Here is a 26,573-nt window from a genome sequence, read left to right as displayed (position 1 = left end):
CTTAAACAGAAAAAATACTGTAGCGGATTTAGGTAATTCAAAGAAATGAGGGGAAAATACATCGCAGTGTAGCTTACGATAGTAAATTACTCGTATCATATGGGAAAAAATATTCTATTTTTAAAGAAATCAATTAGAAATTATGATGGTAAAGATATACTGCATCATACATTCAGTTTCCTAAAAATAATAACAAAAAATTCAAATGATTCATGCCATATATTATTCACTAAGCTAAATGCTGGAAGTAAGCCACCTTTGGTTTACAGATATGCGATTTCCATACATATTTTCATTGGCAGCCGCCAAATATGTCTCGGACAACAGTGTACGCAATGTTTGCATTTTCCGGTGCAGGCATTTGTCTGACGGGCTGAAGATATGCTTACCTATGTAGATGGACTGGTGCAGATGTGCGAACATATTTGTTTGTAGATATATCTTGTCGTGTAGATGGGGCTTAATGCTAAAATGCCATGACATAATAAACTAGAAGATGCCCCCAAATGCCAGTAAGTATCAAAAGAAACCAATAGGGATTTCAAAAACGAAAAATAAAATCTTTCATTTGTCTTCAGTTCAATACATAAGTAGTTGTAAATTATTGCATTATAGTGCCAAAGATATGCCTCCCTCTGTGACTGGTGCAGATGTGCCGACATACTTATTTGGAGATATTTCTCTTGGTGTAGATAATGCTTAATGCTGAAATGCCGTGATGTACTATCAAGTGTGTAAAGGGCAAATTTGCTGTGAACCTTGCTGTTAATTCTTATGGAATGTAATGCCTTTATTTTGGTTTTTAAAGAAGCTTAGGAATGATTTTGTTGATTATTTCTATTCACTGTGATATGAGAAATAATATTTGGAAAGTTATTACATTTACTAAAGTATATTAGTAAATATTATAAATGCATAATACAGAGGATTTTTAAACTACAGTCAAAAGTCTTTAATTCGGACTCGTCGGGACTTCGGCGATTCCGGATTATAGATCATCAATTTAAATCTGGTAAGATGGCATGCAGAAATTATAAAATAAAAAATATGAAAACGTAATTTATGAAATAAAGAGCAATTATGATCTAAAGGGTATCAAAATTTACAAAAAAAAAGCTTAATATTTATTTGTTTACTTTATTAAACATTTCTTTCAACACGTATGTGTAAAGCATACATTACACATCGTCGAAATTAGAAAATTGCAACCAGAAAACTATTTGATGTGTATTCGTGATATTTATAATGACGAGGAATTTGATTTAAATCATATCAAAGACGGAGTACATCAAGATTAAATACTACATTTAGTAAGGAATTATAAGCCGAATAAAATAAAAACATCTGCCCTGAAGATAACAATAGTGCTGACAGATCAACTTTCAGTTCATTGCACGCCGCGACGCGTCAACGCGGCGCATGCGCAGAAAGATTTTAGCTTTGAGGTCCGGATTATAGATCATTCTGGATTATGGGTGTCCAAATTAACGACTTTTGACTGTATTTACTTTAGCAGTACTTTTTGTATTTCGTTAATCTTAATGTGTATTTCAGTTTATTTTTAAGTTCAGTGTCAATATTAATTTATTATCAATATTAAATTTTTATGAATCAAACAACAATTTGAAATTATTTATATTCTTCACCTGTAATTTTTTTTTCATTTCAGATAAGATGGGAGAAAAATATAACATTAGGAGAACCGCCTGGCTTTTTACATTCGTGGTGGTGGTAAATATTAATTTATATTAAAACAAAAATTTTTTTTCTGAAATTACGTCTTTCATAAATTTTAAAATGGAAATATTTATTCTTTTCTGTGTTTATTTGTCTGACGTATTTTGTACACAGAAAGTTGTTGACTTAATGATAATGGGATTTATGATTTTTTGATTTTATATTGAGTTGTAACTTTTTCAAATTTTTATCTTTTCTGAGATAAGCAGTATAGGATAGCAGTGCAGTATAGTAATCTCTGCTAATATGGGCAAGGGCTTTGGCAAACTCAAGCTGAATATTCTTGCTGTGAGTGAATGTATAAAATGACTTAAGTGCGAATTCTCCTAATTTAGAAGGGAGACTTCTGATTTTCAATCATACTCTCATCAACCTGATTTAAAACATATTTCTTCTGACTATCTTTTACAAAATTACTTAGTTCCTGTGTTTTCCATGGAATAGGTGTGAAAAAAGGCAAAATCATGTCATGAATGAGATAATATGAGCACTTTTGAGAGCAGATGTATTAAAAAAATTCATGTATCAATTCTCCGAGAAACGGCTACCACATTCAAGGAAGGCAGGCAGGCTTACAAATTACCCACTCCCAGAATAAGGAGGTAGTGACAAAAAACAACAGTATGAGACTCTTTTGACCCCTTGTAACTGGAATAGGTACACTGTAAATTTTTTAATGAGGATCAGTTGGAAGACAAGTCATTGCCAGTCATCTAGGTGCATTAACTAGTGAGCACAAAATAAGATCAAGGCTGATCATTGTTTTTTTTTTTCCCTTGTCAATAAATGATTTTGTGGTCTTAATTATATCTGCAGAAGAAGTAAAATATTCTTGTATATTTGAAAAATCATTTGTAATTGACTTTCTGTGTATTATTTTATTTAAATAATATATAATCTATTTGCAATATATATCATTTGTCATCACAGTTTTTTTCATTTTACATGGTGGGGAGTCAGATGTTCTTAAAAATATGTGTAAACAAAAACACGTTAGCAACTTTAATAACAGAAATATATGTACATGGGAACTGCTGTATATTTATAACATTATGATGCTTGCTTCTTGAAGAAGAAAGCAGAATCTTTTATTGGTGACAGCAATTGTATGAACACTGATGAAAACTTATAAAAGTACGGATAATAAAAATATGTTTTTCTCCATGTAAGTTTTTTGTTCTGTTTGCATTAAGCATTAATGACTGTGCTTTCAAATATTAATAAAATATTTGAAAGTCAGTTCATTAAAAAATATTTCTTTCTGTATATTAGTATTGTTAAAAATTATTTTTATCTTTGAGAAAATTATCCCAATTTTTGAGATTGGTCTTTTGTAATGAAAAGATACTAATTATGCAGCCAGAAGTAATATCTTCATAAAGAATGCTGTGCATGTTTAAATTTTCAGTGTCTTACTTTTCATCAGTTATTCACAAGATTCATCATAAGCAACAAAAATGAAAGACCTTGCAACTGATGCATTTTTTCCATCCGAGTTATATAAAGTGTTCCAAACATTTTTTTACATCCCTTGGGCTAAAAGACAGTGAAAGAATATGTAATGACAGAGTATTTATCTTTTGGCAGTGGATTGTTCAGCTGTCAGTCTCCATTCATGTTGTCTGCAGCTTTGTTAAAATTTGTGGGGCCCCTATTGTTTTAGTTACTTTTGACCATGTACCTGATATAACTTGCTTCATTAATGCTTAGAGCATCACAAATAGGGAGATGAATGGTGTATTATTAATTTGTCAATGAATTATGCTTCTGTCTGCGGCACCATGAGTCAGATACATGTTTATTAGTATGTTAGTGACAAGTACTTAATCCTGGTTCATTTAGTTATTAGCATGCTTTCTCAGATGTTGGAGTCTGTTAAAGTTTCAGCATCTACCTAGAGTTAGTTACCCCGAAGATAATAAGTGACTGTGCATGGTTTCCAATGTTCAGTATTATATATTGCTGCAAAAATTTAGTATATGAATCTCTTACTTATTGGGAACACATCTAATAATGTCACTCTAAGTATTTATGCTTGATTTGATTTGAAGCGGTCTCAGTGACTGGAATTTTTCATATTTTTGTAATGCTTGTTACTTGTGGTATTTTTGCTCTTTCTGTGACTTACTTTCATAAGAAAAAAAATAATAGGTATATTATCTGAGGAATGGCATGGCTATGAGATTGAACCAGCTTGCCAAATTCAACTATCAGGAAATTCCTTATTGATGTAGTCTCTGCACATTTTTACCCCAATGAAAAGTTTCTTCATATTGCTGTTAGATTATCTTTGTCCTGGTATTCAAAATTAAGAGAACTTTTACGTGTGGTCAGTTATCTAACCGATGAACATATTTTAATGAAATTTTATATGGACAGTAAAACAGTTGAATCACATTAGAAACTTGACTATCCAGAAGTTTTTTTTTTTAAAATACTGATTGACAGATTAGTAAAAATTCTAGATCTGAAGTACACTTTATGGTAGAAAAGCTAAATGAAAAAGAAATGTCTTGCTAAAAGTTCTTAGAATAGTCATTTTATTTTTTATCATTGTGAATATCAAAAGCCTGTGTTTAACACTATGGAAAGTTAAGAACAAAAAGTATATTTCAGACATAAAAGCAGATGTATTTTCATAGACCTCTAAAATATGAAATAAAGCATCATATTAGGTTATGAAATCATATTGACTACATAAGTTGCAGACATCCTACTAGGTTTGCACCAGTCACTGCAACAAAAATTTGAAAGAACTGATTGTTGTATTAAATTAAATATTTAAAAATTACAAGCTATGGATATAAAATATAAAAAACTGAAATAATTTTTCATGTAAATAGCCAATGTTTATCCATTTTCAAATATAGTTCCACATCATGCTCATTAACACTCACTTTTCTTGATGCCAGGATTCTGTAATTTTTTCTGTTAACTACAATTAAAATTTTAATAATTTTTTAAAATGCAGGAGTGAAACAGTTAAATAGTAGTTAACTCAACCCTTCCTTAAAAAAAGTGAACCAATTCATTGAGGATAAATCAGGGTTATGTAAAATCATGGGGACAATTTTATGATTATGTTGTGATATCATGCTTATCCATTATTGATACTAAATCATATTGTTTGGCGGCTTTTTCGTTTCTTAGTGCGATAATGTCTTAGCGGTATTTCTTAGTGCATGGCGGCACTCTAAATGTGCGGCGAGCCGAAAGTCCTCTTGTATGGTTTGGTGGAAGGAAGAAGGGGGGAGACCCTTGGACCTGTTATCCTATGGTGTTGTCAATAAAAATTGGGGGTGAAACTGAGCCAAATGGCGCTGTCACCTGTTAGGTGCTCAAGGCTGTTGCCAACGACAGGCGTAATCTTGCATTCCTTGCCACAAGGAATTTCATGGGCTTGGGCTGACTACGTCAGACAAGTGAGCATAAGCAACAACAACATGTATATATACACACACCTGGGGGTGGCAAACCTGATATAAGTAAGGGACACATGTAGGAATTTAAGAAAGTTTGAGAGCTGCAACTAATTTTTCAAAAGCCACAAGTTCGCGTTTACATCATTTTAAAATTAATGAAGCAGGTTTCAAATGTTAACATCTGATAACTTTGTTAAAAGAAATTGAATAAATTAATTACTTTCTTTTGGACACTCAGTAGGTTTAGTTTACCATATTTCATACATACACACATATATATATTGCATAAGAGCTTCACCACTTGCCTGTGAGAAGCATAAATTGCATGAAATACGAACTGAAAGAAAATGGTAGATTTTTTTACTCTGGGGAAAGAGGTCCACAGAAAGTCAGTATGGAAATCTTGAGTCAGACAACATAATGGGCTTACTTGGACAACAACAGGAAGAAAAGTTCACAGTTTCTTTTTACAAAACGAAATTGCAACTGTCCAAAAAGTGGGAAAAGTTATAAATAATGAAGCTGATTTGCCAAATATGTTCATTCACACAGGATAAATGTTGAATAATTTAGGCTTCGCATATAAAAAAAGGAAAATGGTTAGTTTTGATTGAACATGGAGATATTCAGTTGTGGAAGCTCAGACATCTAAGAGATATGAAAAAATATCATGCATATGGTCAAACAGTTTATTATACTGAAGAAACCTGGGCAAATTTTGAGCATTTAAAACCAGAATTTGGCAGGATACAACTATAAAAATCCCTAAGTGACATTCAACTTTGGTTGAGAGGAAATAATATTCCTTGGAAAGCTAAAATGTTAAATACAGAACTTTTAAGTCCTTGTTTCTAAGGTTTGAAAACATTTTACATTGCATCATATCAATGCTGTAGCTGTAAACAGACATGCTATATATCACCATATCATTACGAACTGCATCCAATTGTACTCATATGGAGTAGTATGAAAGGGTATGTAGCATTTGAAACCAAAACTTAAAAGATGAGGTTTATAAATTGAAAAAGGGGTTGATTTGGTGGCTCCTGTGCATTGAGCTAAATGTGTGAGGCATATAATAGAAGAAGAGAAAATGTGGAAGTTAGATGGTATGTTGGAGAACACCGTCAAATGCATCAAATTTAACAGTCAGATAGTTCATATTCTTCAGATGATAAAACAAGCAGGATTGAATACATATGTTAAAAAAAGGGCCATTTTCAGGGCCACAAATTAAAAGTACAAGGGCCCTCTTCAAGGCCTCAAATTAAGAAAAAGGCAGAACTGTAAACTATGAATAACATTATAAATACAAGCCAGCATTCCATAACAAATTTAACAGGAAGTGTCCCTCTAGTGGTCGAGTGGTATAAGACTGCTGAATACTGGTCGTTTGACCTTGGTTTGAATCAAAGTGAATGGGCTGCCATCATTGTCGTTTTTTGTGGGTTTTCGTATATGAAACGTGGAGTCAGTTTCCTTTAGAAAGTCCTCCGTGAATGATCTTGCCTTTTAATCAGATATTCCTTGTCTGCTTTGCCATATTCAGATTGCAAAGCCTAACCAGTGTGGAAGTGTATTAACTATGTCAGAAGGAACAACAGTTTCTCTCCAAAGAGGGAGATATTTTCAACTGGAACTTTATAGGTAAATGACTGTTATAATGCACTGGGAGACTTCGATGCAGCCAATGTTCCAATCATTACAAACAAACTCTGTGCATTCTACGAGTGTTTGACGGCTTTAGCAATTCGGTCATTAATACACTCGATATGCAGATGATTCCAGCTAAAGGAGTAACCAGAATCTCCATTTGATACACATGTTAGTTTTTACCTTGAAGGAAGTGTATTGTTTTTACCTAACTTTTACAATCTTATCCCTTGCAAAATATTATTTGCAGATTCTCAGGGAGTAAAGTCAACTTGTTTTTATAAATTCAGAGATGTAAAAGCAGTGGGAAGCAAAATTGAGTAATGAGAAGTACCAAAATAGTGCATTGAGAGATGTGAAAACAAGCAAAAGATGTACTTTCATGCACCATTGCGCATAACCCTTTCATTTAACAAAGCATAAGAGCTTTATTTTTTATATACAAGCTATCAGTCATTAATTAATATGGTGAATGATTTAAAGGCAATAAATGCACTTCTTAATAATTAAAATTTTATTTGTTTTAGTTCTTATTAAAATCTGTTGTAATTAGCAGAAGACATTTCTAATTCATTAGTGTAGGTTTATATAATTGATAAGTTCATTTTCATAATTTTTATGTTTGTTTTACAGGAAAGTTTTGAAATTTTTAATAGTAAACTCTTCTTTAAGTCATTAGACTGCAATTTCAAGTTCTCACTTTCCAATATTTTTATTTATTTTAAATAGTAATAAACAAGATAGGACCAGGCATACTGTGGGAGGGCGATTGTGTGGCCATGACTGGAAGAGTTATATGTCTTTGAAGACAGTTAATACAGGATATAATATTTATAATGTGTGCTATAAAATATAGTTAGCTTTTTTTAAACAGTTGCAAATTAAAATCTAATTAACATTTTTGGAAAATAAAAAGGAAAAGTTTTCTCTATTAACGTCTAAGTAACATCTTTAGAAAATAAAAATTGACAAATCAGTAAAGAATAGTTATTTAATTTATTGGAAGCATATTAAAGTCCTATATATTTTAGTGCCACCCAACTGGAATAGTGGTTAGCTTTGCTGACTGCTGTGCCAAAGGACTCGGGTTCAAATCCTGGAGAAGGCATGGGTATTTGTAAATGTATACTATCCGTGCGGCATGGGGGCACTTTAAATATGCGGTGAGCTGTAAGTCCTCTTGAAAGCTTGGTGATTGGGGAAGAGGGTGGGAGACCCTCGGCCCTGACTTCCCAGTGTGCTCTCCATCAAAATTAGGGCAGAATTGAGCTAAGTCGCACTGTCACCTGTAAGGTGCTCAAGGCTGCTGCCAACAACAGGCATAATCTTGCCCTCCTTACCATGAGGAATTTCATGGGCTTTGGCTGACTAGATCAAGCCCACGAAATCAAGTCAGACAAGGTCAGACAAATGAGCATCAGTCAACATGTTTTAGTTATTACTGTGTGTAAATATGCATCATGTCTGCAAAAGTTCTTTCATAGCTTTTATTTCCATAACCTTTGGTCATTACAAAACATTTTTAATGATACAAATATTCATGTTTTGGTCTTTTTTAATTTTAAAATATTAAAATTGAAAAAATAAAAAATCTAAAATGCTGTATACTTTTAAATTTGGAGATCAGATTTATAGGCTGTGCACAGCTCGAGCAAAATGTTTGTACTTGCACATAACTGAAAGCAAAATATCAGTTTAGAAAAAAGTTTTTAGAGTTAATAGATTGAGTCATGAGCACTTCTGTGCAGAAGGTTACGAAATGTATTCTTTATTATAAATTTTTTTACAGAGGAGATCTTATTCACAAAATTGTGTAGAATTCATGTCACACTAGCTGGCTTCAATTATGCCACGTAACCAATGTGTAATATTAATTAAATTAAGAAATATTACATGGTAATGAATCAGGGGGGGGGAAATTGTTAAATGACATTCATGGGAAAATATGAACCTCAGATCATTCTAATGAACTGCCACCCTTTGCTTTTGCCTCCCTTTTCAATACACAGACAAATAGCTTCAAATTGGTAATATAAGGAAATAAATTAAATCTCTGTGTTTCTTTTTGAAATGAAACTTTAATTCTTCTATTTTAAACGTATATTATTATTTTGTTTGTTTTTCTTTTGGGAGAAACCATTGTTGACACTATAGAGGTATACTTCATTGCTGCTGTTGCTGTTATGTGAACAGTATGGAAAACTTTCTTAAATGCACAATATGCTTTACAGGACTTAAATACTTCTTAAACAATTTTTATTTAGAAAATACTTTTTAACAGCTACCAGCATTTATAGTAGTTGCCAGAAGTGTTCTCAGTAGTGTTAGAGTATTGGAAACTTATTCATTGCAAAAGTTCAAAAGGCATGTTTTTTCATGTTCAAAAGCCTTTTCGTGTTTAATGGAAATAAAGCTAAAATATTTATTCTTGAACAAGGAATTCTTTTTATCATCATTATAATTTTTTTATATTCATATTTTCATTTAGAAGTTTTGACAAAGGATAGATGGTATAACAGAAATATGCAGATCTTGTAATGATGTGTCAAGTATCTTGTAATGATTTCGTTGAATACTTTATAGCATAAAAACCATATTTCTTCTCTATTAAATATCATATGGCAGTTCTAGCTAATGTGGTTCTTTACCTGTCTGAATTATCCTCATGACTGAGCCCTATAAAATCATATTTCACACGAAAAATGGTTTCCCCAAAAACGTGCCGCTCTGGGCAGACCACCTTCTCTGTAGCTTCACTACTGTCCTCATAACAAATTGAAAATAAGGTCAGATATCTTAAATTTGGGGATTGAATATCTCAGTCAATATTTGTAATGCAGGAATCAGACTTTTTTTCTTTTATAAGAATTTTGACTGTAAAGAAAGTTAAATTTCTAAATCTTTTAAAAATTGAAACATCAAAACATAAGTACTTATGTCATTTTGAAAATTTAGTATGCGAGAATACATGTCTATGGCCAGTGGTTGGGGATATAAAAGCTGGGGCATAAAGTCTTATAGAAGGACACAGTGTATATATGGACTTAAGTTGATATGCTGAGTGACTTTCGAGCATTATTTTGGCATGATATTACTAAAAATTTGATGAGACCTGATGATGTGCATGTCTATGTGGTATATGTAATAACACATCAGCCTGATAATCGGGAGATCTGACATTCAAATTTCAGTGAGAGTCTAGTTGATTTTTTGTTCAAAGCCTAAGACTGTATAGTTTTATATGATAATCAGTTTTTAATATTAAGTATTTTCATCAGATTAAAAGTATAATAACCACCCTGTATTAAAATTTTTTATTCTTCTAATAAATTAATTTTCTATAGTGTTTTCTGGGACTTATATTGTGCAGCACCTGAAAGAAGAGAAACCTGTGAACACTCTAGTGAAGCTAAGGCATTTCATGATTATGTAAGTGTGTTATTTTTATTATAAATTCTGTTCGAGAGCTTTTTTTGGGTATGTAGTGTATTAAAATAAAATATAGCTTTTTCTGCCAACAAAATTTTATTCAATATCAACTAACTGCAATAATAACATATATATATATATATGTTTATAAAAGCAGCACATTTCAAAATAACATATAGAAAGATAAGTTAGAAAAGAAAAAGTGTTTTTATATATTAACAATTTAATTACTTAATAAATTTTGATGCAAATCTTTGTTGCTCTTAACCCTTTTGAAAAGGTGCTCCTTTGTTTAAGATGTTCCCTTGGGACAGAGGAGAATTAAAAGGAATGCTTCCACAGTACGGAGGGTTTTGCGTCAGTAAGTCTCACTTCAGAGGGGAAAAATAATTACAAAAAGTTTAATGTTATAATTTTTGGTACCATTTTTTGGTATTTAGATTATTACTTAAACTATCATGCATTAAAATTAGCATTTAATAGTCCATTTTTTTTTTACTTAAAGTATATTAAAAATATATTAAAAAGTGCTTATTTTAAAAATAGTTCTTGGATGAGCTATTCAAATTACTCTGAAGTTTTAACTGACAAAACACATTAATAAACTTCAAAATTAATTTAAAAAGTACAAAGAAGGGGGGACTATTTGTAAGAAGTAATAAAATCTTTCACAGGAAGTGGGAGGCAGACACTCAGAGAGCTCAATCTCTGACCTGGATCAGAATCACTAGATATATCACTTTAGAAAATGAGTCATCACTTTCATCCAAGTCATTAAATGACTCATTTACTATGTGAGTATATCCTTTCTGTGATAAGTAAGCTTTCCCGCTACAATAAACTGGAGTGGAGGCTTTCCAAAATAAAAAGGGAAGAACGCAAAATATATCTGAAAGCAATGCAAAGCGTAACAGACCTCCACCGTGTAACCCTAAAAAACTCTATAAAGTAGAAAAAGAAAGAATAGAAAAATGATTTGGAGAAATATCAGAAAGGGGAATGTTTATATCTCGTGGCGAGTTAAAAAAGACAAGTTTGTTTGCATCACACTGTCTTTCTTTCCACACAACATCTGACACCTATGTTATGCAGAATGTGATCAAATTAAAGGTCAGGAATCCTAAAACTTATATTCAGTTAAAAAGTAATGGACACAGGATGTCATATAGTGATCTTTAAAGCGTTCCAGGACACTGGCACAAATATGAACGAGAAAATGCTGTAGCATGCCAACGTGCCGGCCAGGAAATGAGTACATTTCTTGCTGGCACGTATGCATGACAGTTGCCACGAAAGGGTTAATACATCCAAATGATATTCATTTTCATGCCACCATGTTATGGAGTGGATAGCAGCTGTCATATGCTGCTTAATTATCTGTAAATGAGAACAAGGCTTTTTAGAGATATGATGCTTAACATAACTCCAAAGGAGAAATCCAGTATAGTTACATCTGGAAAGTGAAGAGGCCATGAAATGGACCCACTATGACCAATCTACTTTTTTGGGAAAATTCTGCTATAGGCTGTTATGTACACACACTGGCCAATGTGAAGGCACATCATCCTGTTGCAAAATGATATCTTTTGATTTCCAGCATTCTTACGATAGTTATTGAATTTATTCTCGCTGTTTGTTGGGGGGGAACACATGTTTAATTTAATTGATTGATTGTCTCGTTTTAAACATCTGCACTGCATTGGTATATATGAAAGTTTCTTGAGCACTTGGTGCAACCAGAATTTTGAGATGGACAGATATAATTTGCTAAAACGTTCCTCGTTTGAAGGAGTGAAATCTATACATTCGATACTGGCAAGCTAGAGAGTTGATGCAGTTGACGTCTAGGGACTAGTTCCCCCCTTTTTAATGCTTAATGAGTCATGTTATTCCATTTTTCAGTTTCAATGTAATTATTATTGTAATGACATTAATTGCTGTTTTGTCATTTTGTAAATCTTTTTTTTTTTTTTTTTTTTAAATGCTCCAATCTTATGCATCTCTGATGCATAGAGCCCAATGATGTATAGTCAAGTGTCTTTGCAATAATAAAAAAAAATAATAATATTAGAATGATATAAGATAATTTACTGAAAGTAGTGTCCTTTGGCAGCTGAAACCTTTTCGTACTTTTCGGGTAACAAATGGATTCCACAATAAAAATTTTCATGTTCAACTCATTGAGCTACTTTTTGAGATCATTAAAAGGTGTGAAGTATTTTTCGAAAAGAGGATGTCTGGTCAATATGACAGGTGGGGTAAGACATTTAATTGAAGTTTCTTCAAGGTATCCTTCACTTGGTTTGGAACATATGATTAGACATTGCTATGAAGCAGAATTACTTTGTCATATTGTGTCCGAGCATATTGCGGAGGTTTTATCTTCAAGTGCACAATACCAATTGAGTAATTGTGCTTCTTAGTTTTCAGCATTCATCGTTTGACATGGTTACAGCACCTGTGGTACACCACACTGACTTGATGCCACCAAATGCACAGCACAATTTTCTTACTGTGAACATTCACTTTTGACATTGATATTGATAGTTCGCCACAACACGCCTATGATTTCATGCAAAAATGACTTCCATTTTTGTCTTTAAAGCAAACACAAATGGTTTAATTTCGCAGTGTCTCTTTCTATCAATTGATCTGGTATCCAGTTTCCCAATTTCAGAATCATCCCCATTGCTTTTTAAACATTTACTATCAAAGGGCAATCCCCGAGATGAATCTTCTGTTAGTAATGCCTCTAACTTGAGGCATTTAACCTCTCAAAGCCGTCTGGTACAGCAGTTGTACCAGGAGAATGACTTTCTCAGATGCCGGCATTGGTACAACTGCCATACCATCCATGCCCTCCCCATTTTAGAGAATCGCCTATCTGTAGATCTTTGGGTGGTCCATTGTCGCTGCTCAGAGTAGCCGCTGGCTACGCATTATTTCCCTCTTCTTATCAGTTTGGCCTACATTTTGGCAAAAACCGCAGGTTTCGTCTTGCGCCAATATACTTGAAAATTAAATAGAGGCCATCTCTTTCTCAATCTGTCTCATAATTTTAATGCTAATTTTTTTAGTACTGACTTTTGCTATGATTAAAACGTCAGCGATTTTGCACGCTCTTTAAGCTTACTATATTTAACGTTTCTTAATCATAACAAATAAGAATAGATTAATATTTTAGATTTAATGCCCTTCTAGAAAATAGGTAAAACCGCTTTTATCGTTTACTTCCTTTTCATACTTATGAATAATAAGATTTTATTTTGACATTTTTTTGTGGAGTGCATAAAACCCTTAAGAACTGTTAACTCTTTCAAAGTGCTTCTATTATGCAGGTAATTTTGTCTGATTTATCAGGAGATAAATGAGAGACAATTGTATGCATAATAGTTTTTGTGATTTTCATTCATTCAGTGATTGCTTTCAATGATTTTCGTTGATTGTAAATTAAATAAAATCAATTTATCTTTAGACCCTCTTTTAGGATGAGATCTGCCAAAAAGTATTTAAATATCAGTAAAGCTCACGTTACTTCTAAATTGAATCAAAACATCAGTTACATTTTATAAAATTTTGGCCAGTTTTATTTGCTGAAATTCTTATACTCCCCAAGAGATAAAGGGAATTCAGACAAGTTGATAAAAAATATCTTTAAAAAAGGTTGTTATTTTGTCTGTAATAAGGTGTATGTCAACTTACTATTAAATGTATGAAAATTAGGATTGGATTATAGAAAAGCACGCGAACGCTATCTGCTTAAGGGGATGGATGCTTTTGTGTAAACCTTTTTAAGAGAAAATTGATCGCATTTACGTTCCTGGTGGAAAACTCCACATGTAATCAACCCGTTCTTCGGTATTGATTTTATTAATTTTGTTCGCTTACTGAATTACATCAAAGCACACAACAATTACCTGTATAAGGGGAGTTATGCCTTCACGGAGGACTTTCTAAGAGAAGCTGGCTTGCATTTACGTTACATAAAAACCGTGAATCCAACTATTTAGCCGGGATTCAAACCCAAGCGAGCTACAAGTGTTCAGCCACCTTTACCGCTCTACTGAAGAGCCTGTAAAAATATTGATAAAGGAAACGTATTGAAATAACCGGTTTAATTTACTAAATTATATTTCTCAATCGACAGTACATAAATTACGCATATGAGGGGGATTATTTGTGAATAAATAAACTGTATTGCACTTTTCTCCACTATTTCATATTACGATGGAATTATTGCATTTCAAAGTTATTTCTCATGAATTAATTTTGCTCTTCATGATTTTTGATATTTTCAAAGAGAAAATTCCACACTTTAAATAAAAAAATACACGAGAAGATACTTTATGCAAAATTTGGCGTAAACGGTTTTCTTAATTTTGCTTTGAAAATATTCCAGGGTAATCGTTTTCATTACTGAAAGAAATATGAAAAACAGATTTACTACATTGTGTCAACACCCAATATTTCCTTATTCTTTTGAAAACGTGAAAGATTACTCTTTCTAAAATAAATTAGAAAATATATTATGTGCAAATAGAATATTCGTTGAAAATGAAATAGACTTCAACTTTTGGATATAACGATGGTTTTAGACGAAATTTCTACCTATGAAAAGAAATTGACGTATAATTAATTCTTCATGAGCATTTAAAACTGTTCTCAAAATTCTTTTGATGATTGCATGTATAAGTCACGGATTTTTTTTCTCTGCTAACATAAACAAAAGCCAATTTTACAAAGAAAAATTCTCGTTAAAGATATATCTTCTTTGCCTGATAGTCCAATGTAATATTTGTTTAAGTTAAATGATTAAACGCAACCAATGTAGCTCGGATTTTGATTTTTATATTATAATAACAAAATTATCGAAAAAAGCAGATTTAAATCTCTGTTATTGTTATGTAAAGCTTTATTATTGCTGTAAGTTCATCTCAAAATCTAATTGTATTGAATCTCATTCTAATCATCTAATGGTAATAAATATTATTATTATTATTTCATTAAATTAGTAATTACCATTATTTTATTAATGAAAATATGTTATTAAAAATTGCATTCCAGCCTGCAGACTTACAAATCTAGTCCGTATTTACTATATTTTGTTAAATTTTGTTCTCGCTTTCTAATTTCTAATACGAAAATTCGTGAATATAAATGAAGAGTGAAAACAAAGTTAAAAAAATTCACAAATTATTTACTAGATTGATTAGAAATAGTGAGTGAAATATAAACATTGAATACATTTTGTTCTAAATAAAGTGTGCACTGGATATGCATCCAGTACTGCATATTTATTTATGCACTATTTATTTAGAACTTCATTTAAATGAAAGCAAAATAATCATCTAAAAAATTGCAAATCTAGCAACCTCTCTACTATGGGACGTAAGCGTCTGACAAACATGTAAATTTTACTTCATCTATGGAGGGGAACTAACGACTTTTCTCATTAGTAAAATGTCAAAGAGGGGACAAAACTGTTTCGGATCGCGCCGGTCTGAAGGCTATATTATGAGAATTTTGGCCCGTTTTTAGAAGGTTGATAGATAACTGTCCATCATAAATCTTTTTTCACTGACCAGGATGCATTTTGTCACTCATCTCCAAATCTTGATCTTTGAATTGTTGAAGCCAATCTCTGCTCATTTTCCCCGATGAAGCATGTTCTCCTTACACGTTACACTAGCAGATGATGACTTTCGACAGCAAATTTCTTTAGATGAAAGCAGAAGAGTAACACTTCCCACAAATGCTCTTTTGTAGGTACAAAACTTGACATGTTCACGGCTTGTTCTTTTCATACCACTTGAAAGTCACACAAAGATATGAAAGCCTAATGTTTCTACTGTTAAATACATCTCGTTTTACACTTTTAAACACTTTTGAACAAGCTCAGATTGCATTAATTTACGAGTGTCAGAAAAAAAACTCAATCAGGATGTTTGAGTTTTTGAATTTAATAGTTAAAAATAATTTGCTTCTTTTGTGTACCACTTATTTTTCTCTTGGGTATCACCAGTGGTACGCATACCACTGGTTGAGAACCCCTGGTCTATACACTTGAATCATTTGCAAATCTTTGTCAGGCAAACATATCTGAAGAAAAAAATGATGTGCAATTAGGAAATTATTTGTATGCAAGAATGCACGTCAAAATTTTGTAATAGAATCAATGCAAAAGATGTGAAATGAAAATGTTTTCACAACTGAGCAACAAACAAGGGATGTTTCATATGCATATGTGAATACGTACTGCAAAAATTACATGTTACTGAGGAAAATATATGCGAGGTTTGTATATTACTGTTAAAATTGAGGTTAATAATGTTAACATCTGTTTATATTATGAAGATGAGTATGAAATTCTGATTTATTTTCTAAAGTTATAGTTCTTTATTATTAGTCCTTAAATTAATGATTTAAAATAATTGTCTGTAATATAATTAATTATATTTTTTGAAAACATTTTATGAAAGTAATCACGTTTGAACTAAAATGAAACATAAATTGTATTACTTAGAGATTGTAACAATGTTTTGAATGAATTTAATCCCTTGTGTCAAAGTGATCCCACCAGCTATTCTGCGGATTGAAAGGCTTGGTTTTGTGTTAAGTTCTATTGCATAAAATTTAATTTATTGGAAAATAACAGTAAATGTGTCATCTATATCATTAATTATGTTATTTATTAATTATTGGATCTGTAATAAAAATCAGCAGTAAAGTTATTACTGCAATTTCCTTTATGTACTCTGCATATTGCTTATGAAATGCAAGATGTGCCCATAAAGTAACTGGACAAATTGAAAGATCAAATGACAAAATAAAAAAGAGAAAGTTTAATCTCAACTGTTGTGAAAGCCAGTTTAAATTGTTATTTTATTATTTGCATATCAAAACACCAGAGTCATTTTCATTTACTGTGAAGGCATTATACACAAAAATTTGCTTCAAGAGGAAACAGGGTTACAACATTAAATTTTTTTACAAATTAGGTAAACTTGCTACTGAAACTTCAGAAATGGTTTGAATAGTATATGGTGATGCATCATCATAAAGGATACAAGTCTGTGAGTAATACAACTGCTTTAAATGGTGCAGGAAAGCAGTGAAGATGAGCAATAGGTAGAGTGCCCTGTAACTTCAAAGAATGAGGAAAATGTGAAGAAAATTTGTTCTTTGTTAAAAGCAGGTTTGATGTGTAACAACTTTCAGATATGTTTAGGATAAGCTAAGGAAGCTATATGTTAATTTTAATTGAAAGTCTGAAAATGAGAAAGTTTGTGTTCATTTTGTACATTGGATTTTGGCAGAACAGCAAAAAGAAGACAGAAAAGTTTGCTGTGAAGATTTGCTGATTACTGTGAGACAGGACAACAATTTCATAAAGTGTGTTATAGCAGAAAATGAGAACTGGTGTCTACAATATGACCCAGAGACAAAAAGACAAAGTGCACAGTGGAAAGGACCATCTTCTCCTGTACAAAAAAAAAAGGGGGGGGGCGAGAGCACAGGTGTCGAAATTAGACTGCAGTGATGATGATGGTTGTACATTTTGATTACAGAGGACTAATTCAGCATGAATTTGTCCCTGAAAATCAGTCAATCGAACAGTTTTTTTTTATAAGGACAGGCCTTTTACGATTAAAACAGGATAAGGCAAGTTAGAAAAAACTTTTTTGGGCAATGGTTTCATTTACATGATAATCCCGGGCCCCATACAGCATTGTCTATACAATAATATCTTGCTAAGCATTCAGTTACAGTGGTAAATCATGCACTATATTCTACTGACTTATCACCAGCTGACGTTTTACTTAAGCTTAAATCAATTGTTATGTGTATTTTGCATAGAGTTAGTTCCAATGCCCATAAACATTGTTTCAATGACCTGAGAAGTATTGGAAAAACTGTATACACTCCTCTGAAGATTATTTTGAAAGAGATAAATTTATTTGAAGGTTAGTAATCTTTTAAAAATTTATTAGCAATTGTCCTATAACTTTATAGGTGCACCTTGTATAATTATTATATGTTCTAAAGCAGTCAAGATATTTTCTATATTAAATACAATATTATTTTACTTTATTTTCATTTTTAGGGCTTTGTAAATTCAGGTTATGCTGTAAATGGAATTGCACATGTAAGTATAAATGTCCCAAAATGTGTATGTTTTTAGTGAGTGTGATGGGTTGATAACATGTTTTGTTTCTGTAAAACAGTGATTTTCTGTGAGTTTTATTTTGTAAATATGTAATTATCATAATAAGCTGAAATGGAATTTTGAGCAACATTATGTGCATAATTTCTCTATTCCTGTTACTTTTAGTTTTTAAGTTAAGAATTTTGTAATTGCCAAAATCTTGTCTGGTATTTTTTAAATTCTGTACGATCTCAATAAAAAATATTTTCCAAATTTACATTTGCATACCAACGGTTAACATCACGAAACACTTAAATCACCTAATCATTGTATTAGCTGGTGTATCACATTTTATTCATGGTGTAAAACATTCTAAATTTATTTTAAAAAGTATATTTTGATTTCAGCAGAAATATTTTTAGTTTACATCAATTCAAACTTTTAATTAATATTTTTAAAATGACATCATATTAAGATTGTTCTATATCTTAATATGATGATATTATGTATATGATGATATATATTAATATGATGATGATTCTATATCTTAATATGACTAATAAAATCAAATTAAGTCTGAAATGTAAATTTTTTTGGTTTTTTTTTTTTCGGGAGGGGGGGGGGAAACTACTGCAGAAGAAAAGGGGTTCTCTAAAGTAGAATTTCAAAAATATTTACAAAAGTAAATATTATTTAACTAGTTCTAAATTTGTAATTTTGAAACTCTTACAGTTGGGAGCTTCATAAGGTTTACAATTTTAAGTCATTAATTCTTGAAAAGTAAATAAACTCTTTTAATATTATAAGTAAAAATGTTATCTTTTAATGTTATCAAATTCCAAATATTGCTAACTTATTAATTTATGTTTTAGAACCCAACAGCTCCCAGTCCGTTGGGTCAGATGCCACCAAATGATGGAATGCCAGGGGGACCAATGCCACCTGGTTTCTTTCCGGTATGCTCTTTTCTTATATATTAAAAATATCGTTTTGTTTTTATTCATGGTGTTTTCAAAAGAAATGACATATTATTTGTATGAGTTCGGCACTTTTATATATTGATCTTGTAGATCAAAAATCTAATTATTTTTATTGGCATACAAAATGAATATTACAAAGTAACTGTACTGAATTCTGTTTCCATTTTAAGCCGTGCTTATCAACCTTCTTGTGTTTAAAGTCCACTTAAAAAGTTGACTTGCTGCTATACTAACTTTTTAAGACTTAATTTAAGCAAGATTTAACTAGAAAAAGTACTTCTATTGATGCTTTATAATTTGATGTTTTACTCACACATTTCTGCAGTTAGAAAAATCTCTTTTGCAAATGGAAATTTCCAATGAAAATATAATGATATGATGTTTGAATTTGATGCGAAGGCTGAAGAGAAGAGAGCTATTGTTTCAGTGCTCTTATGTTTGAATATTAATTGTATATTTCAATATTATGCATTGATTACATTCAAACTTTCAGAATTTAAACACTTCTGTAGAGTAGCTCCCGAAGTTTCTACATTTAGGGACTTTTATTTCAATTAAGAAATCAGTATTTCGTGAAATTTTTCTGTCTATTTTGCTGAATAACCTCATTTTTACTTCCTTGTACGAAGTAAAAAGCAAGTATTATAATCATGAAAAACTTCATATTGCAACAAAAATATCCACTTTGACCCTTATCGAATGCAATTGAATGATAGTTTTGTGTGATATCCGTACGTAAGGATAGAATAAAGGACTCTTTTCCCCCCAAAAAAAATTATAAAACTGATTTAAAATGAATTCTGAAGAGAAATTTGCGTGGTGTCTCTGCGTACCTATGTACGTATCTCTCATAACTCAAAAACGAGTAGTCTCAGAATGTTAAAATTTGGTATATAGGATTGCTATAACCTGTAGATGTGCACCTTGTATTTTGGTTGCAATTGGCCACACCAAAAGTATATAAATATATGTATATGTATATCCACTCTGTTATTTGGCTCAATAATCTGAGTTTCTTTATTCTTTTATGTTTGTAAATTGTGCTTTTTTTGATTTAAAAATTATTGAATTATGTTGTACTTATCTTGTGGTTAAGGTTTTTATGCCTTTAGTAAACCTGCATGCAATATTTTTAGAATTATCAACAATTTAAAAATTGTTTAAGTGCCGCTAAGCCTAATTATTTTTGCCGTTTGGCCATGTTTGTTTACATTTGAAACAGCAAAATAGTATATTTGTTGCCAATCTAGAGAAAGTAAGCTTCGCAATAACAAAGATAACGCCTTCTTTTATTATTGTGAATTAAAACATGCTTAATCCATTCTAGAATTTATTTGAGGAAATGAGTGTATAAGATTTACTTCATAATTTTCAATATAGATATTTTGAGTTTTTATGTATTTTTGCCTTGTCGTGAAGCGAAAACTGAATTAATTGAATGAGAAATACCGAATTGTCTGTGAAAAACTCTTTCTTTCTTTTCTTTTCTTTTTTTTTCCCCTTAATTTCTTTTATACATCGTTTTAGATTTATTATAGTATTTAAATAGAAAATAACGCTGTTAAGTGAACCTAGGGCCAGAGTGTCGCTATGGTAAGCTTAGTGAAAAGTGGCCATGTTTCCTTGCTTCAAAATTTTCAGAAAATCGTGTTCTTCTGCAATCGTGTTCTGAAAATCGTGTGCAGCTTTGATTTTTTAGTCTCTTATGTAGATTGTAATGACTGCAACTGTCACATTTTAATAAAAACCAGGGCTACACGAAAATCAAATCTACTTCAAAGGCTGTTTCATCATTTTTCTTTATAAACAATGAAAATTCTGATAAAATGCAGAACTTTTATTCTCATCTGTTCTTGTGAATCTCAAGATTGCATGTACTGACCTTGCAAATTTTTTGTTTTAATCAATATTTCCTGGGGTAGGGGACTACTTGTGGAAGAATTAATGCAACTACTCAAGTTATGTGTCTAGCAGATTTTACAAGAAAGGAAATTATACAAGTTTTACAAAGTGCACTGCTTGTGCTAGCTATTGATGATAACTCAGATTTTACAATGTGAGGTTTATAAAATTGTACCCTATTGTTGTTTCATATTGAGATATTGCCAAATATACATATTGTTATTTTGATTGTTGGAACTGCCAATAATTCAAGGAAAGGAGTTTTTAAAGTCTTGAACTATGATTTTATCCAGAAGTGCGAAGTGGTGTTGCTTTGCTTGTGATAATGCAAAAACCATGGTGGACAGTGTTGAAGGAGGTTGTAGTTTTCATTAGATTAACTTCCAACTTTCATACATCTATAAGGATATTCTTGTTGGTTTCTTCATAGAGCTGTTTAAAATGCATCAAGTCAGTTAATGTACGTAAATACTGAACAATCCAGTTCTATCATTTTCTTCAGAAAACTTTGAAACAAAATCTCACAAATTGTGTCAAACTATGTGTGGAATTGAACATCTGTGTTCTTGCAGGTTATCTCTTTTAGATTCTGGTAAGAAGCTGATTTAGCAATTGTAAAGTTTTAGAGCATTTCTTTTTTTATGAAAAGATTGATATTTCCATTTTATACTTTCTTAACCCCTTAACTGTTGCGGGCATATATATATATGCCTTGCTCAGTCGATGCGTTAACTGCCACGGGCGAATAGGTATGCCCTTCCAAACTGCTATCATTTGCTTTGCGCTGCTACCCGTAAAATGATTTGCAAAGCTTTGGAATGCAACACCACAGACCTTGACAAAGTATGCGAAGGAGGATATTATTTCAGAGAAGTGTGGGGAAAAATTTGAGAGAGGGGTGTGTCTAAAGTGATGAAAGTAATGACCGCACGGTATTAGTTGGTTTTGTTTGAGTAAAACATATTTTTTTTTTTAATTCTGTGTCCTCTGTTTCCATTTACTTTTTGTAGTAGGTTCCAGGAATAAAGAAAGATATAACGAATATTTCAGACCCATTTATCTTTTTTGAATTATTTTTTCATGAACTGCTCGTGCTTCATGTTGTTACTCAAACTAACTGTTTTGTAGACGAGTATATGAAGCAACACCTTGGAAACGAAAAATCAAGAACAAAATCATGGCATTCAACCAGTTCAGAAAAAATATATGTTTTTTTAGGTGTACTGATTTCGCAAGGTCTAACACTGAAACCTGTTATTACACTTTACTGGTCTAAAAATGAATTGATCGAAACTCCATTTAGGGATCTTTTTTATTATAAAAACATCCTTTTATTATACTTTTACTCAAAACATTAAATTTTGTGCATTCATTTTTTTCTTTTGTTCTTTATCTTGTGAAAGTAAACAGTTTTTAGAAAGTAAAACTTGCACTTATTTTCCCCCTAATACATCACATAACTACGCGCGCCTGTGTGAAAAACCGTGGCACTGGGAAATGAATCTTGTACGTTTTCCGCGGCAGTTAAAGGGTTAATATAAAGTGGCAGATGAAAAATCTTGCATATAAAGTTTACTATCTGTTCTTCAGATTTTGTTTCTACTGATGTATTTCATCTAGCTCCCTAGGCTCTACAGAGGAAGCCTGTTGCTCTTTTTACATGTGTAATAGTAAAATATTTAAACCTTCAGCCTTTTAAGGCTGATGCTAATGACTTTTTATGTTGACTTGGGAGGGTGGGGGAAAAAGATAATTGGAATCAGTTTTATTCCAGGGTAAGGAATATTACAAAGTGATTGTGCGTCCTCAAGAAAATACCCATCAATAGAAGAATGCAGAAGTAGTGTATATTTATTTGAGAAGAAAATTTTAATTTTCTTTTGTGTAATACATGGTTTTATTTTTTGAAAACATGGCACATTTCAAGACTGCAGGGTGAAAATAGGATGTACAAATTTATAAAGCTCAGCAAAGTAATGTTGACTATTATATATTAGTAATTCACAGCAATACATCAGTTGAAAAGATTTTCAGCATTGGCCAAAAGAACTGGACTCTGTCTAGAACTAATTTATTCAATGACCCACTGAATGCAGTTCTTGTTCTTGTGCATGAAGTGAAATTAAACACTGACAACATTTTCTACCACAATGAATTTAGCCGTTAAGAGATGTCTACAGCAAAACTTGCAAGAAAATTGATTGCAGTTTAGGGACTCTAATATGGGAAATATATCTAAATTTTTTAGTCCACTTTGGACTAAAGCTTTGTCCTTGAGGGATTATTGTTTTCGTGTTACAGTTTTGTGTTGAATCACTGTGAATATCCATTTAACTTTTCAAACTGATGCCACCAAATATTATTGCCCTGTATTATATTTGAAGAAATTAAATAACAAAGAATCTGCATGAATGTAGATATGTTTCTCGAACTGTGATAAAACGGTAACCTAGAGCATCAAATTTTGAATGACATAATCCTACTGCGAATATGGGCATCTGGAAGACCAAATCTGAAATATGGAATTTGTTTTATTATCAATTTTATATTTTGTAAAACTTTAATGAATTTGTGATTAACAAACTCAAGGATTTCAAAGCTAGCAATAGCAACATTATACAGGGAAAAAAAATTTATCTCCAGCGCATGAGACCGTGTATTGGAAGTTATAAAGGATATCCTCAATTTAAAATTATTTTGCGATATTGCTCTTGAACTGAATTTTATGGTTTTAGTGCGAAGAACATAATATTTCATAAAATAAAGGTAACACACAAAATGTTAAAAAAAAAAAAAGTTCCTTTGGACATAATTTAAAATCTGAAACCTTTCAGATTTTCTTTTATATATATATATTATATTTTTAATCTTCAACATATGTTACCAATAATTTTATTATATTTAAAATCTTGTTTCTTATGGAAAATTGCAAGTAATGTGCATTTTATATGGTGCAAAACTTAGTTTATGCTCTTTCCTGCTTTTACTCAACTCAGAAGAACTGCACATTGCAGTCAGTGAAATTTGAAAAAACTCAATATTGCAGTCATAATTTATATGTTTATAAATTATTTCTTACAGTCTTCCTTAGAAGTTGGCAGCTTTACAAAAAAGGCCTTATAATCTCTAGTTTTATTAATTTTTCAATAAGTTTAGAATTTAACTTTGGTCATGAGAATATGCCTCATTGTTTCAGAAAATTTTCTTATTACTAATGGATAACAAAATGTTGTAAAGAAATAACAAATGGTTTGAAATTGATCCAGGTTATTTTTCTTATAAAATCCAGATAATTGTTCACTGTATCTTTTTGTAGCTGTGTGGCTGTATCATCCTGTAAAATGCCATAACTAAAAAAAAAAAAAAACTATAGAAATCGAATATTATGATCGTGGAAACAGATAATATATGAATAAAAAAGAATAATAATAAAAAAAAATTTCTTGTCCATTGGTCTGTGGTTGATGGTCGCACTGTGAAAACAGTGTATGTGTAAGCCTTTTACTAAGGTAGCACACACACACACACAAAAAAAAAGTGCACATTTGCAATAAATGATGAAATTTGCAAATTTAAAAAAAAATTGTATTTAAGAGTTGCATTATATGTAAATTTTTTACATTATTGTACAAAGTAAATCATCAGAAAAAATTTTAAAATTAACAGTTATGTAATTTTTATTTTTTAATGCCAAAAAACAAAGTTACTTTTAAAAGCTAATTATAAACTAATTAAACTTTTAAAAGCATGTTTTGTCTTTTTAGTACATGCATAGACCAACATCGCATGTTTCGCATCGAGGTTTCGCCCTTATACTGCAAGATGTGCACATCCGTGATTTGCATTTTACTGGCATATGTTGAGCATTCTTGAGTCTCTTTTTTGGAAATGAGTTCCTAGATCAGGTGATGGTGGTTCAGTCATTCACAAGTTTTAACATTTTTAACAATATTTTAATGAACTATATACAAAGTGTATTTTTAGGCTGCCATCTTCAACAGAAACACACTTTTTTTATTCTCTGTATGACAATGTGGGTATCAATGCCCTCTATAATGTTTTTCTTCTTTCAAATTATTCAACACCTCCCCACCTGAATTTAGTGGAGATTTCATCTTTAAATATATATACTGTTATATTCAATTAATATTTCGACAATCAATCATAGAGAAATGGTTAAATAGAACAAACATGCATACCTAAATATAAACACATAAATTTTACAAACATTAAATGATACCTGTCAGCGAGGTCAAACCTAAAAATATAAAATACAAACATTAGTTAAGTTCCATGTTGTAAAAAAAGTGTATAGGCCTTTTTAAGATACCAGTAGGTGTTTTAATTATGCAAGATTTTATTTTACCATCTCTGCCTGCCAGCAATTCCGAAATTTTACCTATCGCCCAGAGATTTCTGGGATGTTTATTGCCATGGATCAAGACATTTTAAATGACATTGATTTTAAATGGAGATGTGTTCAAGTTTCAAGGATAAATATTGGCAAGATTTCAGATTAAAAAGGTACTCTGTTCTCCAGTGCTTCCAAAAATGATTTAAAATATCTTGATGGTATTTATATAGTTTAATAATTGATTTTTTTTTATATTATAACCAGGCAGAGATAGTAATTGTTTACCAACCAGAAAATGAGAGGGTGTTAGTGGAGAAGGTTCATTGGGATCGTTAAACACTAAGGTAATTGGTCTACAATTAATCATTGCCTCTATTTCAGTGAGCACTGTTTAGAGTTTGTTAACAGTTAGGGATGATCGACCAATAATTTTGTGTAAACTGGATTTTATGGTTTGTACCATATGCTCCCCAAAACCTCCCCCTCCATGGACCACAGATGAGTCACTCAAAGTTTTGAAAATATGTTTTAATTCTTTGTCAGCTCTTTTAAAAGTCTTGGCATTCTCGGAGTACATGGTGGTACACAGTGCTCGTCAAGCTAGAAATCTGTGGAAAGCTAGTAAAAAACTTTCAGTGCTGAGATCAGTTACTATCCCCATATGTTAAGCATGAGTAATGGCACACGTTAACAACAGCATGTAAACTTTACCTTCGCTGTCTTTCGTTAAAAAATGGGCCTGTGAAGTCCAAGCCGGTCGCAGCAAATGGAGGCGACTCTTGGATTCTGTCCGAAGGAAGTGGAGCTATATCATGTACCCCAGGACGAGCATTATATCGTTTGCATATCAGACATTTAGTGATGACAGTCTTAACATGCTGCCTCCCCTTAATGATCCAATATGTGGCTCTGATCTGTGTTAGTTTCAAATTAACTCCAGCATGGAATAC

General features: G+C 31.6%; 1 protein-coding gene across 4 annotated transcripts in view; it reads left to right on the top strand.

Moving 5' to 3' along the window:
• Positions 1–26,573, top strand: part of LOC118201102 (single-stranded DNA-binding protein 3-like) — a 231,722-nt gene that overhangs the window by 15,934 nt on the left and 189,215 nt on the right. For all 4 annotated transcript variants that reach the window (XM_085814470.1, XM_085814469.1, XM_085814471.1 and 1 more), the window contains exons 3-6: positions 1,670–1,731; positions 10,157–10,241; positions 18,346–18,387; positions 19,260–19,343. In XM_085814470.1, coding sequence (XP_085670596.1) covers positions 1,670–1,731; positions 10,157–10,241; positions 18,346–18,387; positions 19,260–19,343 — 273 coding nt within the window. The remainder of the gene's footprint in view (positions 1–1,669; positions 1,732–10,156; positions 10,242–18,345; positions 18,388–19,259; positions 19,344–26,573) is intronic.

The sequence above is a fragment of the Stegodyphus dumicola genome, chromosome 4 (genome assembly GCF_044657685.1).
Source record: "Stegodyphus dumicola isolate Sdum_Otavi_A_Nest chromosome 4, ASM4465768v1".
NCBI classification, from domain to species: Eukaryota; Metazoa; Arthropoda; class Arachnida; order Araneae; family Eresidae; genus Stegodyphus; species Stegodyphus dumicola.
This window is presented reverse-complemented; position numbering and strand designations above follow the sequence as displayed.